At 42.7% G+C, this 12,419-nt stretch overlaps 2 protein-coding genes across 3 annotated transcripts in view; one reads left to right on the top strand and one right to left on the bottom strand.

Moving 5' to 3' along the window:
• Nucleotides 1-12,419, top strand: part of LOC119446831 (septin-1) — a 610,438-nt gene that overhangs the window by 31,042 nt on the left and 566,977 nt on the right. The gene's annotated exons all lie outside the window — the stretch shown is intronic.
• LOC119446825 (activated Cdc42 kinase-like) overlaps nt 2,280-12,419 on the bottom strand; it is a 102,163-nt gene continuing 92,023 nt past the window's right edge. For both annotated transcript variants that reach the window (XM_037711386.2, XM_049664439.1), the window contains exon 17: nt 2,280-6,450. In XM_037711386.2, coding sequence (XP_037567314.1) covers nt 6,220-6,450 — 231 coding nt within the window. In that variant the 3' untranslated portion in view covers nt 2,280-6,219. The remainder of the gene's footprint in view (nt 6,451-12,419) is intronic.

Genomic DNA, 12,419 nt, shown 5'->3' with positions numbered 1-12,419 from the left:
CCTCCACCTCTACCGTCTCGATCTTTCCTAAACGCACTGTATCCAGATGGGACAAGCTCGCTATCATATATGGAGTCATTTAGCTAAGTCTCTGTTATAATTGTGACGGCAGGATCGTGTGAAAGGACAAGAGCCTCCAACTCCGCGACCTTGTTAATTACGCTCCTACAATTAATATTTATTATCTTTAGAGACCGGATGTTAGGGTTCTGGTGTCAGTCAGTCCTTGCCTTGGTTATCTGAAATCGTACATTTTTCCTTTCATCCCAACCGAACAAGATATTATTGATGCTCAACTTATCATAAACGAGTTTTACTTTCGCACCATTTGCTTTCTCTCCTGCCGCTCTCTTCCATAACTTCTGCCTTATGTCTCGAAGCCGTTTGGAAAAGTCTTCAGATAAGGATATATGTGTCCCCTTTAGTTTATGCGCCGATTTCAATATGGCCATTTTTTCGCGATAGTCGAGAATTTTTAATATAACAGGACGTGACCTACATGTTTCTTTTTTCCTATTCTATGACATCTTTCAATGCCAACTACCTCCCTGCCGAAATGTTTCACAAAAATGTCTTCTTGTACTTTTTTAACTAGTTCATCGTTTGACTCAGTATTTCGCTCGTCAAGACCATATATTACCAAATTGTTTCTGCGACCTCTGTTCTCTATGTCATCCATCTGGTCCCGAAGCCCCAACACCTGAGATTCAAGTTTCGAGACTATTGATTCCATATTCTGAACCCTCCCGGCTAGACCATTCAATTTTTGTAACTGCTCATCAATACCATCAATGCGTTCATTTATTCCGGTAAGCTTTTTTTCTATTTCCTTCTGCGCACACTCAATGCCCTCAACAGTCGAACTGATAATTTTTTGACCTTGCAATAATTCGGATAACATTTTTTCCAGCTCAGAAGGCCCAGGATTGGCCTCGATGTCACCACAAGATAACAGATCATTGTTGGCCGGCAAAACACAATTTAAAAACCTTTTGACGCACAGTGGGCAAGGCAACAGCACCAGGAAACGGTTGTCGCTTCGGTAACAACTCATAGGCAAATAGCCACTAACCTGGATAGCGAAGCAAAGCGGGTTTCTAAGCATGTTGCCGCCAGCGCTGTTGCCAAGCCCACTGATGAAGAGCTGGCTCGATGGGCTTCTTATAGCCTGAGAATGGACCACGTGACATGACGTAATCGACGTCGGCATTGGAGCGGGCATCATGACGCAGGGTTCATTGGGACCACCGCAGATGTCGATAAGTGCCGATGTTGCCGTGTCGTGCCCAGGAGCGTTCATCTTCCCCGTGGCCCATGTCATTTGACATGGTGACAGCATGCATGTCATCTATGTGTGCATTCACTTGTCCAGCAACTTCCAAGTTGCTCGGCGTGTACCATTTGCTCGAGGCATACCACATATGGAAGAGCATCAGTCACCCTTTGGTGTCATTACCGGGCAAAGAATTGAATCTTCAGGCCCTGATCTTACCTTGCACATGTTTTTGAAGTCTGGCTTTGATGTGAGGATGCATCAATAAATGGCACCGTGCTTGTTCTTGTAACAATTCAGAGTGTAATGCAGTGCACAACTTTTTTCTTGGCTTTCGCTCTGTGTTCCAAGTGTTCACATAACTAGACTGTACATATAAAAATAGTTTTGGTTCTAACAAATTTCAGCGTGGCAAGCCCACCACCTTTCCCATTGCTTCTTTCTAGTTTGTGTGTCCGTTTGTGCTGGGTTCCTTACACAACTCTTGCAAATGTCAGTTCTGTTAAGTTGCTTCAATCTCAAACTAGGAAGAGCAAAAACCTAAAGGCTTATAAAAGTACTGATTTTAAACACCAAGAAACACTCACACATGGCTAACAGTAGTGTAAACTGCATAATTATGATTTCATCGATTTGCATAAATGTTTAGTAACAGTAAATTCAGTATGCAACGTGAGTATGGCTTACTTGTTCGTGTTACATTTTACGTCATTATACTATTTTCCTGCCAATGGTGAGGGTCTACGTGGATCTACAACATTTTCCTGGTAGGTACTTTCAGACAACTTTAGACCGAGCTTTGCACATACTTAAATAAGCTGAATTTCATAACCCTTGGCAGCATGTTCGTATGAAAGTCTGTAGACACCCTGTTCATTCTAAAGCTGTCTATTAGTTCTAAAAACATTTTCCCAGTGGCGGCAAAAAGATTTCACTGTGCAAGCTTAGCCTATGAATACTAATGATGCGTGCACAGTGACTTGCTTTGATGACACAGAAGCTTGCGTTCATCAAACATTTTATTCACAACATGCAATGCTAAGTAGAACTGTTGCAAAGCTGCTGCAAACAGCAGCAAGTAGCATTCAGATCATTCCAGACACTCGTACATTGCAAATTAAACAAAAACCCTGTCTTGTCTCAAGGTGCTTAGTTACAAAGTTACAAGCTTAAATTAGTTTAAAACTTTATATAAAGAACACTGGTAGCTAAGCAATTTCAATGCCAAATAGACAGATGCTTCCGTTAGTAATTTAAATTAAATATCTCTGTTGTAGCAGGACACAAACTTGCAGAATAGAATTGGGGGAATTTTATTTTTAAGTGCAAAGTGAGATGGGGAAAAAAAAAACTGGCACCACTTTGAGATTCTTAAAAGCAAGGTGAGAGAACAACTGCAAGCCAAAATATTTTCCACATGATTAGCAATCATGCATAGCCAGATTGAAAGCGTGTTTTGCATCTGAACACACGTGGTTTTCTTGCTTTCTCACAAGGGCAACTCGCACAAGGTCAAAAACACACTTGCACATGTACGGAAGGCATGTTGAACATACAGCTGCCAAGATTTCAATTCAGCAGTCAAACAAAGCTGATGTATGACGCAGGAATGCAAGTTTAGTTGTTCAGCTTGCTTCCGTTTCAGTGTAAAAGGTTAGCATATCAAACTATTAATAATCTGCATCTCTAGAAACTTAGATAAAATATGTTTCAAAAGACGAAGATTATTATCAATCAGTCAAAGAAAATTGCCTGAATGTAGCTGCTTGTGAATTATTAAATAGTACCTATAAGCAAACAGCCAAGCACAAGGACTAAGTATGAGGCAGCTAACTGTGTGAATTAAAATCTGCAAGGACATGCAGCCTGTCAAAACAACACTGCTCACAGAATACATAGGTTCAAGCATACATTGAACATATACAAACTTGCACAAGGCAAACCTAACACTTAGAAAAGCCTATTCATAAATATATTTACACTAACGGGCTCTTTTTCTTGACAGCACTGACAGGCGAAATAAAGCATTGCCCATTGCTCTAAGAAAGCTAGGTTGCATTCAGTGTTGAGAACTTTCAGACACTGCAAGTGCTCATGCTTCACTGGTTCACTATCAGGAGCACAAAACTAAAACCTACTTATGACAAAAGCAAGGCACTTTTGTATCCTGTGCAGAAAACACAAAGCATTGCCTGTGGTGTGCAAATGCCACAGCAAACTATGTTTCACATTTGGTTTTCTACCAACACCCTTGCCAACATGCATGTCCAAAGGAGGATTCGAATGAAGCTGTTTGTTGGAGAAATAGAACAAAGCAGGCAACTTTGGAATGACAACCAATTATATATGACGAGAATGGCACATGCTTCACAGGGAGGTATTTAAATTCTACAATATACTTAAGCAGTGAAGAACATGCATAATGAGTAACTTGCGTAATGCGTAATGAGTTACTTGTGTAACTTGAAATACTGACTACCTGCATTCTCTTTTAATATTTCGAAATGAACTCAATCATGTGTCTACAGATGCAGGGCATCTATGACCTAAATCCTAGATGACCCTGTTAAAAAATGAACACAGACTGTGCTTGGCACAAACAAAACAGCTTCTATGTGAGGCACTGAGGTCTATGAAAAAAGGAATTAGATGCAAAAGAGAAAGCTTACAGCACGAAACACTGTACGGCACAACATAACAAGCACAACAAAAGCCAGACATGGGAAAGGTAATTTTTTGACAAGTTTTTATGGCATTTATAGATCCATAGGCCTAAATACTTGGACTCATTATTGTACACTTGCAGTAAAGTAAATATCACTGCAACAAAGTACAAAAAGAAATCATCTGCTAAGATCTTGCAGCGCCTGTAAAAGCAGTTATGATAAACAGGCATTGCTATTGCTATTTAGGTAACTACTGTTACGCAAGTAGCATGCATATGATGCTCATATCTATGTATATATGGTAAGCCACAAACACCTGACAGTTTTTTAAATGTATTTTAGAAACTATCTCCTATGTGGTGCCATAATACATTGCACTGAAAACACAGATGCACTTACGTGGGTGCAATTTCACAGTAGCTACACAATGATTTTTTAGGACAATATTGTGCGCAGGTTGACAATAGCCACAGTATGCCTGTATAGTAAGTATCTGAATGGCATAGAGGTAAAGAGTGGAGGCAGAGTAAAAATGTACATTATCAGCTGAGATTTAGAATTCTTCTGTGCATACAAGAGAGCTGCTTGAATTTGTATATGTCCTGCGCTTGATGTATTTTTGCAAAAGTAGCACACATAAGTGGCAGTATGTCAGCATAAAACTCCATGTTGACTGTACGTGTAGAATGTATGTGCAATGTATATGCCTCAACTTTTTCCCAGAACTGACATTTCTAATGATGTCTGGTGTTTGTGGCTCACTCCATGCACAATGTGAAAAAGCAAATACTAGTTAAATGCTTTTGATTATCCTTTCCATTAAAGCAACATGTGCAATTCTTCTAAGCAGTAACGACCCATCTGCACTGCACCAGAACCAGACTACAGATTATTTTGACAGCTATTTGCTTCGTGCCTGTTGCACAGCCAATTTACTTCTTCCCAGATTTCTCCTATCGCAGATAGAATGCCTAGAGCACCTATTTTTGAAGAGCTGTTCAGCTAATAAACACTTTCCATACTCGAGTGCCCAAGTAAGTGAAGCTTACAGCATAAGCAAAACATGCTCTTGTTTCGAAGCACATGTTAGACACAAAACATTTGCCGCTACAACTGCACACAGAAAAGAAAATTACATAAGAGCATCACCACCTTCTGAAGGCACCTCTTTCATTGCTTTCCTAAAGTGTAAAGCAGACAGTTATGACACTGTTCAGGCAAACACACACACACACACACACATGCACATCAGCGTGTCTACCATCTGCTACAGAAGACAAGCACAAAGCAGTAGGCACAAATAACACTGCAAAACATCTATGGCCACAGGCTGTACTTAAATTCTCGAGAATCTGCAAACAACATATACAAAAGCATAAGGCACCCGTGCCACTATCGAAGCTGGCTCCACAGATGTAATGTAAAATTAACGTAAAACCAGGACACTTGCCATTTATGAACCTCCAACAAACCTCATAAGCTTCCATGAAGAATATAGCAGCAGTTCAGATGTGAAAAATGACAAGCATAAAGAGCAGCAGCACATTTTACTGCTCAATACATATAAGAACACTGTGGCAAACTGCATGACTTAAATTGTTTCTTTGCCCCATTACTACTGTGCTACATGCAAACAATAGGAGCAGTGGCATTTCTGGCTCACTTTGTCTGTTCACCAGGCACGATGCGATACTGTGGACTGGACAGTGTAAATGGCCTGCACTCACTCATGCTATCTGTGTCACCTGAGCCAAGAAGGGTGAGCAGAATGTTCGCAAGACTGTTCCTTATAGGATGCATGCAAGAATGTGTTTTGACCTGCAGTTTTCTTTCTGAAGTAAAAGGAAACTTCAAAAGGAATACAACTGATTAGTTCTACTTTTTTAATTGTTTTACTTAGATGGATCCACACAAGTAAAATTAGAGGCCAATCTTTGCAATACCAGTGACAAATATGACGTTGTTCAACAGCTCAGCATCTACCTGTTTGCATTTTCAACTACTTGCTCCTTCTTAGGTCCTTATAAAGGCCAAATATATTTTTGGTAAACTTGTGTGGCATTTTGTGTGCACAATTCATGAATCCTGTAACCAAAAGTAGAACCAAGGTGCTATTCTGCGAAGTATGTGGTGGTAGTGAACAATAATGTATGGAGTGTGCTTCACTAATAAAATTCATCATTTGGGGCTACTAGTTTGTGTAGCAGAACATCTGTACACCCTCACACACTCCCTTCCTCCCCCACAGCTCCCAAGTAAATTTCTTGCCAGATTCAAACATCAAACTTCGGTGGTGTCATCTAAGGTGCTTGCCTGTGTGGCTCTGAGGAGGTTGGTGGCCTGCAAGACATTCCATCCGCTCTGCTCCAGGGCGTGGGAGCAGGCATCAGCTGGGAAAGTCAAGCCATGCCGCTGCAACAGCTGCTGCTGAAGCCGCAGCCACTTGATTCCTTTGTGCACATCCCAGTCCACTTCATTTAGGGCCACAAGGCACTCCTCTGCACCAACACGCTGTGTGCGAGAAACAGAATGGTTACTGTGCCTAGAAGCAGGGCGGCCCCATCTTTTCTCCACAACCCAGATTGTCTGGTGTGGCACAAAACAAAGGGATTACAAGAAGCCTGAAGGGATTAAAAGTGGCCAAACGACAGAAGCCTCAGCCTGGAGCCAACATTTCGGCAAAAAGACTTCGTCAGGTTTTTTTTTTTTTTTTTTTTTTGGCATTGCAGTGATTTCAAGTACTAAGTACAGAATAAGGAATACTGTTCAGTATACGAGGTCGGTTAGAAAAGTATCCGACCTTATTTTTTTTTGTGAACACCTGATAGATATGAAACAAGCGTGCTTCCATCAGCCGACCTTGAACCTTTGTGCGCATGCACGAATTGTTTCCCGCCTGCCAATAGCGTCAGTCGCTGGGACGCAGCATTTGAGTAAGGTAGTGCGCAGTGCTCTCGTCGGTTTTTTTATTGCAAGGAAAATGACGGAGCAACTGGAGCAGTGCTACTGCATCAAATTTTGCCAGAAACTGGGCGACAGCCAAATGGAAACCATTCAGAAGATTCAGACGGCTTACGGTGACGATGCAATGAGCAGCACACAGATTAAGGAGTGGTACAACCGGTTTAAAGACGGCCGCACATCGGTGGAGAGGTCGGCCATCAAAATGCCGAAATGACCAAGTCATTGCCGAAGTGAACGCTGTGGTGATACGGGACCGCCGTGTGACTATCCGAGAAATTGCGGCAGAGGTGGGCATCAGCACTTTTTCTGCACATTCCATTATGACCGAAGATTTGGCCATGAAGAGAGTTGCGGAGAAATTCGTGCCGAAGCTGCTTACGGTGCAAAAGCAACTTCGTGTTGAAGTCTCACAGGACATGCTGGATTCCACAAACAGTGACCCCGACTGCATGAACACCATAATCACTGGTGACGACTCTTGGGTGTACGGGTACGACCCGGAACCAAATCCCAGTCACCACAGTGGAAGCATTCCACATCACCAAGACCAAAGAAGGCCCGCCAAGTGCGCAGCAACGTCACAGTGATGCTGACTGCTTTCTTTAACTTCGGCGGCATGGTACACCATGAGTACGCACCACAGGGTCAAACAATCACCAAAGAGTACTACAGGGATGTCCTCCATCGCCTACGTGATGCTGTGCGGCGCAAGACTGGAGTTGTGGTCAACAGGAAATTGGCGCATCCATCACGACAATGCTCCTGCACATTCCTCACACTTGATTCAGACTTTTTTGGCAAAAAACCAGACTCCTGTAGTTCAATAGGTTCCTTACTCTACTGATATGGCCTCCTGCGACTTCTGGCTGTTTCCCAAAATCAAGAGGCCATTGAAAGGAGCGCGATTTCAGACAAGAGAGGACATTATATGGCTGCAATGACAGCTGAGCTAAACTCCATTCCGAAAGAGGCGTTCTCGGAATGCTTCCAACAATGGCAGCACCGCTGGGAGAAGTGTGTGGAGTCCCAAGGAGACTATTTGAGGGCGATTAGGTTTCCAAGGCTCCATTTATGCGGGTTTTTTTTCTTCAGCCAAAGTTCGGATACTTTTCTAACAGACCTCGTATAAATGAACTAACATGGAAAGTGCCAGCAACACAAGACGATGGACATGGGACAAATGCTGTTCCAACCAGCCCAGCTGTCTATCCAACTCAGATATATCGAATTTGAAGGGGATCTCAAAAAGTTCGTAATTCGATATATTATAATAAAAATGTTATACAAAAATTTTCGAGGCGATTTTACTGCTGTTCGTTATACACAATAATTCGTTATATGTGGGTTCGATATATCCGAGTTCGACTGTACAATAAGATGATGCAGCCTACAACATAACTACGTGCATTGCCTCAACAAGACAAACATTTTAAGACAGAAACCTAAGCTAGCTGCAGCACACATTCCACTAAAGTCAAGATGAAAGAACCATCCAAGCAGACAATAGACGTGGAATCAACATTACTTGAACCAACACATCATCATCATCAGCCTACATTTATGTCCACTGCAGGACGAAGGACTCTCCCTGTAATCTCCAATTACCCTTGTCTTGCGTTAGCTGATTCCAACTTGCACCTGCAAATTTCTTAATTTCAGCACCCCACCTAGTTTTGTGCTGTCCTCGACTGCGCTTCCATTCTCTTGGTATCCATTCTGTAACTCTAATTGTCCACCGGTTATCCATCCTACGCATTACATGGTCTGCCCAGCTCCATTTTTTCCTCTTAATGTCAACTAGAATATCGTCTATCCCCGTTTGCTTTCTGGTCCATACCACTCTCTTCCTGTCTCTTAACGTTAAGCCTAACATTTTTCGTTCTATCGCTCTTTGTGTGGTCCTTAAGTTGTTCTCGAGCTTCTTTGTTAACCTCCAAGTTTCTGCCCCATATGTTACCACCGGTAAAATGCAATGATTGTACACTTTTCTTTTCAACGACAGTGGTAAGCTCCCAGTCAGGATTTGGCAATGCCTGCCGTATGCACTCCAACCCAATTTTATTCTTCTGTAAATTTCTTTCTCATGATCAGGGTCCCCTGTGAGTAATTGACCTAGATAAACGTACTCCTTTACAGACTCTAGAGGCTGACTGGCAATCCTGAATTTTAGTTCCCTTGCCAGGCTATTGAACATTATCTTTGTGTGAACTTTACTATGAACCAACTAGCCCTCATCAAGTTGTTACTAATTATCTTTGTCTTCTGCATATTAATCTTCAAGCTCATTTTTACACTTTCTCGGTTAAGGACCTCGATCATTTGTTGTAATTCGTCCCCATTGTTACTGAATAGGACAATGTCAACTGCAAACCGAAGGTTGCCGAGATATTCGCCGTTGATCCTCACTCCTAAGCCTTCCCAGTCTAAGAGCTTGAATACTTCTAAGCATGCAGAGATTGTGTCTCCTTGCCTGACCGCTTTCTTAATAGGTATCTTTATACTTTTCTTGTGGAGAACCAAGGTTGCTGTGTAATCCTTGTAGATATTTGCCAATATATTCACGTATGCCTCCTGTACTCCTTGCTCTACTGAATCAAATGCTTTTTCATAATCTATGAAAGTCATATAGAGAGGTTCATTGCACTCCGCAGATTTCTCTATTACAGTATAGACCACTTATAACGTAACCGCTTACAGTGCAGGACCGGATATAGTATGATCTTTTCAGACTCCCGTTAATTTTCCCATAGAACTCCATGTATACGCATACCGCTTACAGTGCAGCCGCGTGCGACGAAATACCGGTTATAATGCGGTTGCCGCGGGAAAATCTCGCCGACAAGGGCAGTAGCGAGCACGCTTCTCAACGAGGTGCGCCCACCGATGGGAGAGGAGATCAACGGGGGCGATGCGGAGGAGGAGCATGAGACGTGGAGCATGAGTCCAAGGGCGATAAAATGATGCTGCGCGCTGTATGTGCAAATGAAAGCGTGCGGGAGACGCGCGCCTTCACGGAGAGCACAAATGCGACTTCCACTGCGCGAAAGGCCGTGAAGGTATGGGAGGGAGGAAGTGAGGGCGACGCTGTGCTGCGGCACCAAATGCATATCTTGCAACTGGGGCAAGGGGAACTGGCGACGCAATCCCCCATGCGAAAGGAGTAAAGTGGGAAGGCAGCACGGGAGGCAGGGAGGGAGGGAGGTGGGGGGGGGGTCCGGCTTCTACTTTGCCAACAAATGCGTTCGCACCAGTGTCAGCTGTCGGCGTTGTCGCACGCACTGTATCTTGAAATCGATCTCCACACGGCTCCGACCTTTGTATACGCTGTGCTTATGCCGCTCAGTTTCCATTGAAGCGATAGACCGCACGAACCTCTGCTCGCTGCGGTGGCCGCATTTCCCCATGCCCGCGTTTTGACAGTGGCTGTCTGAGGTCATCGGAGTCTATTCATGTTTGCTTGTGCACGTTGACAACACGCTTGTTAATTCAGTTAGTAAGCAAATATTTCAAGTTTATGCAGCCAATAAAACTACTATCCCTACTCCTTATAGCTCTCTACTAACTTGCTGTCACAATTGATGCTTTGCCTTTCGGGCGAAACTGAGACATTTCTTTAGATTACTACTTTGTCTGCTTCATGTGAAGATCGTGGGTACTTGGACATTAACCTTTCAACGTTCGTAAATTTAAACGGATGCAAAACTCCCAGTCGCACGCTTCGAATCTCGGATACGCACGGCTGCTTGGTCTACATGTTTTGCATACGTGCAGGGCTTGAAAATCATTGTTTTGGTTATAGTGCGGTACCGCTTATAGTGCAGATATTCACAACTCTGGCGACTTACGTTATAAGCGGTCTACACTGCACCTGATTGATGACATAGATATGATTCATCGTAGAATATCCCTTCTTGAAGCCAGCCTGTTCTCTTGGTTAGCTGAAGTGTTGCCCTGATTCTATTGGAAATTATCTTGGTGACTATTTTATACAATACTGAAAGCAAGCTAATGGGTCTATAATTCTTCAATTCTTTAACGTCTCCCTTCTTGTGAATGAGTATAATGTTGGTGTTCTTCCAGCTTTCTGGTACACTTGAAGTCGTGAAGCATTGCGTATAAAGAGCCGTAAGCTTTTCAAGGATGATATTTCCTCCATCTTTGATTAAATTGACTGTTATTCCATCTTCTCCAGCAGCTTTTCCCCTGGTCATGTCTTTCAAGGCCCTTCTAACTTCATCGCTAGTTATAGAAGGAGCCCCTTCTATCCTGTTCATCACTACTTCGAATGAAGGTAGCTTGGCTGCTTTGGGTACTGTACAGGATGGTATAGAATTTTTCCGCTGCTTTTAGAATGTCATCGAAATTGCTGATGATATTACCCTGCTTATTTTTTAGTGCATACATTTTGCCTTGTCCGATACCAAGTTTACTTCTCACTGATTTCATGCTGCGTCCATATTTTACTGCTTCCTTAATCTTTTCCACGTTATAATTTTGAATATCGCTTACTTTTTTCTTGTGGATCAGTTTTGACAGTTCAGCGAATTCTATCTGGTCTCTCGAGTTTGACACTTTCATGTTTTGCTGTTTCTTTATTAGGTCCTTTGTTACTTGGGAGAGCTTACCTACTGGTTGCCTTGGTGCCTTACCTCCCACTTCAATAGCTGCTGCTGAGATCAGCCTAGTTACGGTTTCATTCATTACCTCTATGTTGTCTTTATCTTCCTGTTCTAAAGCTGCATATTTGGTTGTAAGCACCAGCCTGAATTGGTCTGCTTTTACCCTTAATGCGTCTAGGTTGGCCTGTTTCTTTTTGACTAATTTTATTCTTTCTCTCTTCAAATTGAGAGAAATCCTAGACCTCACTAACCTATGGTCACTGCACTTTACCCTACCTAACACTTCTACATCCAGCACTATGCTGGGATCAGCACAGAGTATGAAATCTATTTCATTTCTTGTTTCTCCATTAGGGCTTTTCCAGGTCCACTTCCTGTTGCTGTGCTTCCTGAAGAAGGTATTAATTATTCATGCATTGAATGTATATGCTGAAATGTATACGTTTTTTGTTAATGCATAACTACTGTATTTCCTGTTATATCTGTACATATTGCCCAACCCTCTCCTGTAACGCCGTATCAGCCTTGAAGGTATTTCAACAAATAAATAAATAAGCAAGCAGTAATCTGACATTTCTGTATTTCATATGAATTTGGATAAAGAAATCAAAAATGGCCTCAGGCTAAAGCTTCCACTTCAATATCGATAAATGTTTAAATTTTAAGGCTCAATGGCATGCGCTACAAATAGGAGGCATGATCACAGGTTCACTGTTCTAGGTGGAGCCTGGGGGGTAGTCTAAGTGTACCTCTAGTAGAGTGTCCCATATGGCTGCTGCTGATGTGCTGATTGGCTGGGCTGGGGTACCAGTGAGGAGGAGGCAGGCACCGCAGCCAGTCTCCTCACTGGTACAGCTCCATCCACTGAGCAGTGGCCGAAATGGATAGAATGGACAG

This window comes from Dermacentor silvarum, chromosome 3 (genome assembly GCF_013339745.2).
Source record: "Dermacentor silvarum isolate Dsil-2018 chromosome 3, BIME_Dsil_1.4, whole genome shotgun sequence".
NCBI lineage: Eukaryota > Metazoa > Arthropoda > Arachnida > Ixodida > Ixodidae > Dermacentor > Dermacentor silvarum.
This window is presented reverse-complemented; position numbering and strand designations above follow the sequence as displayed.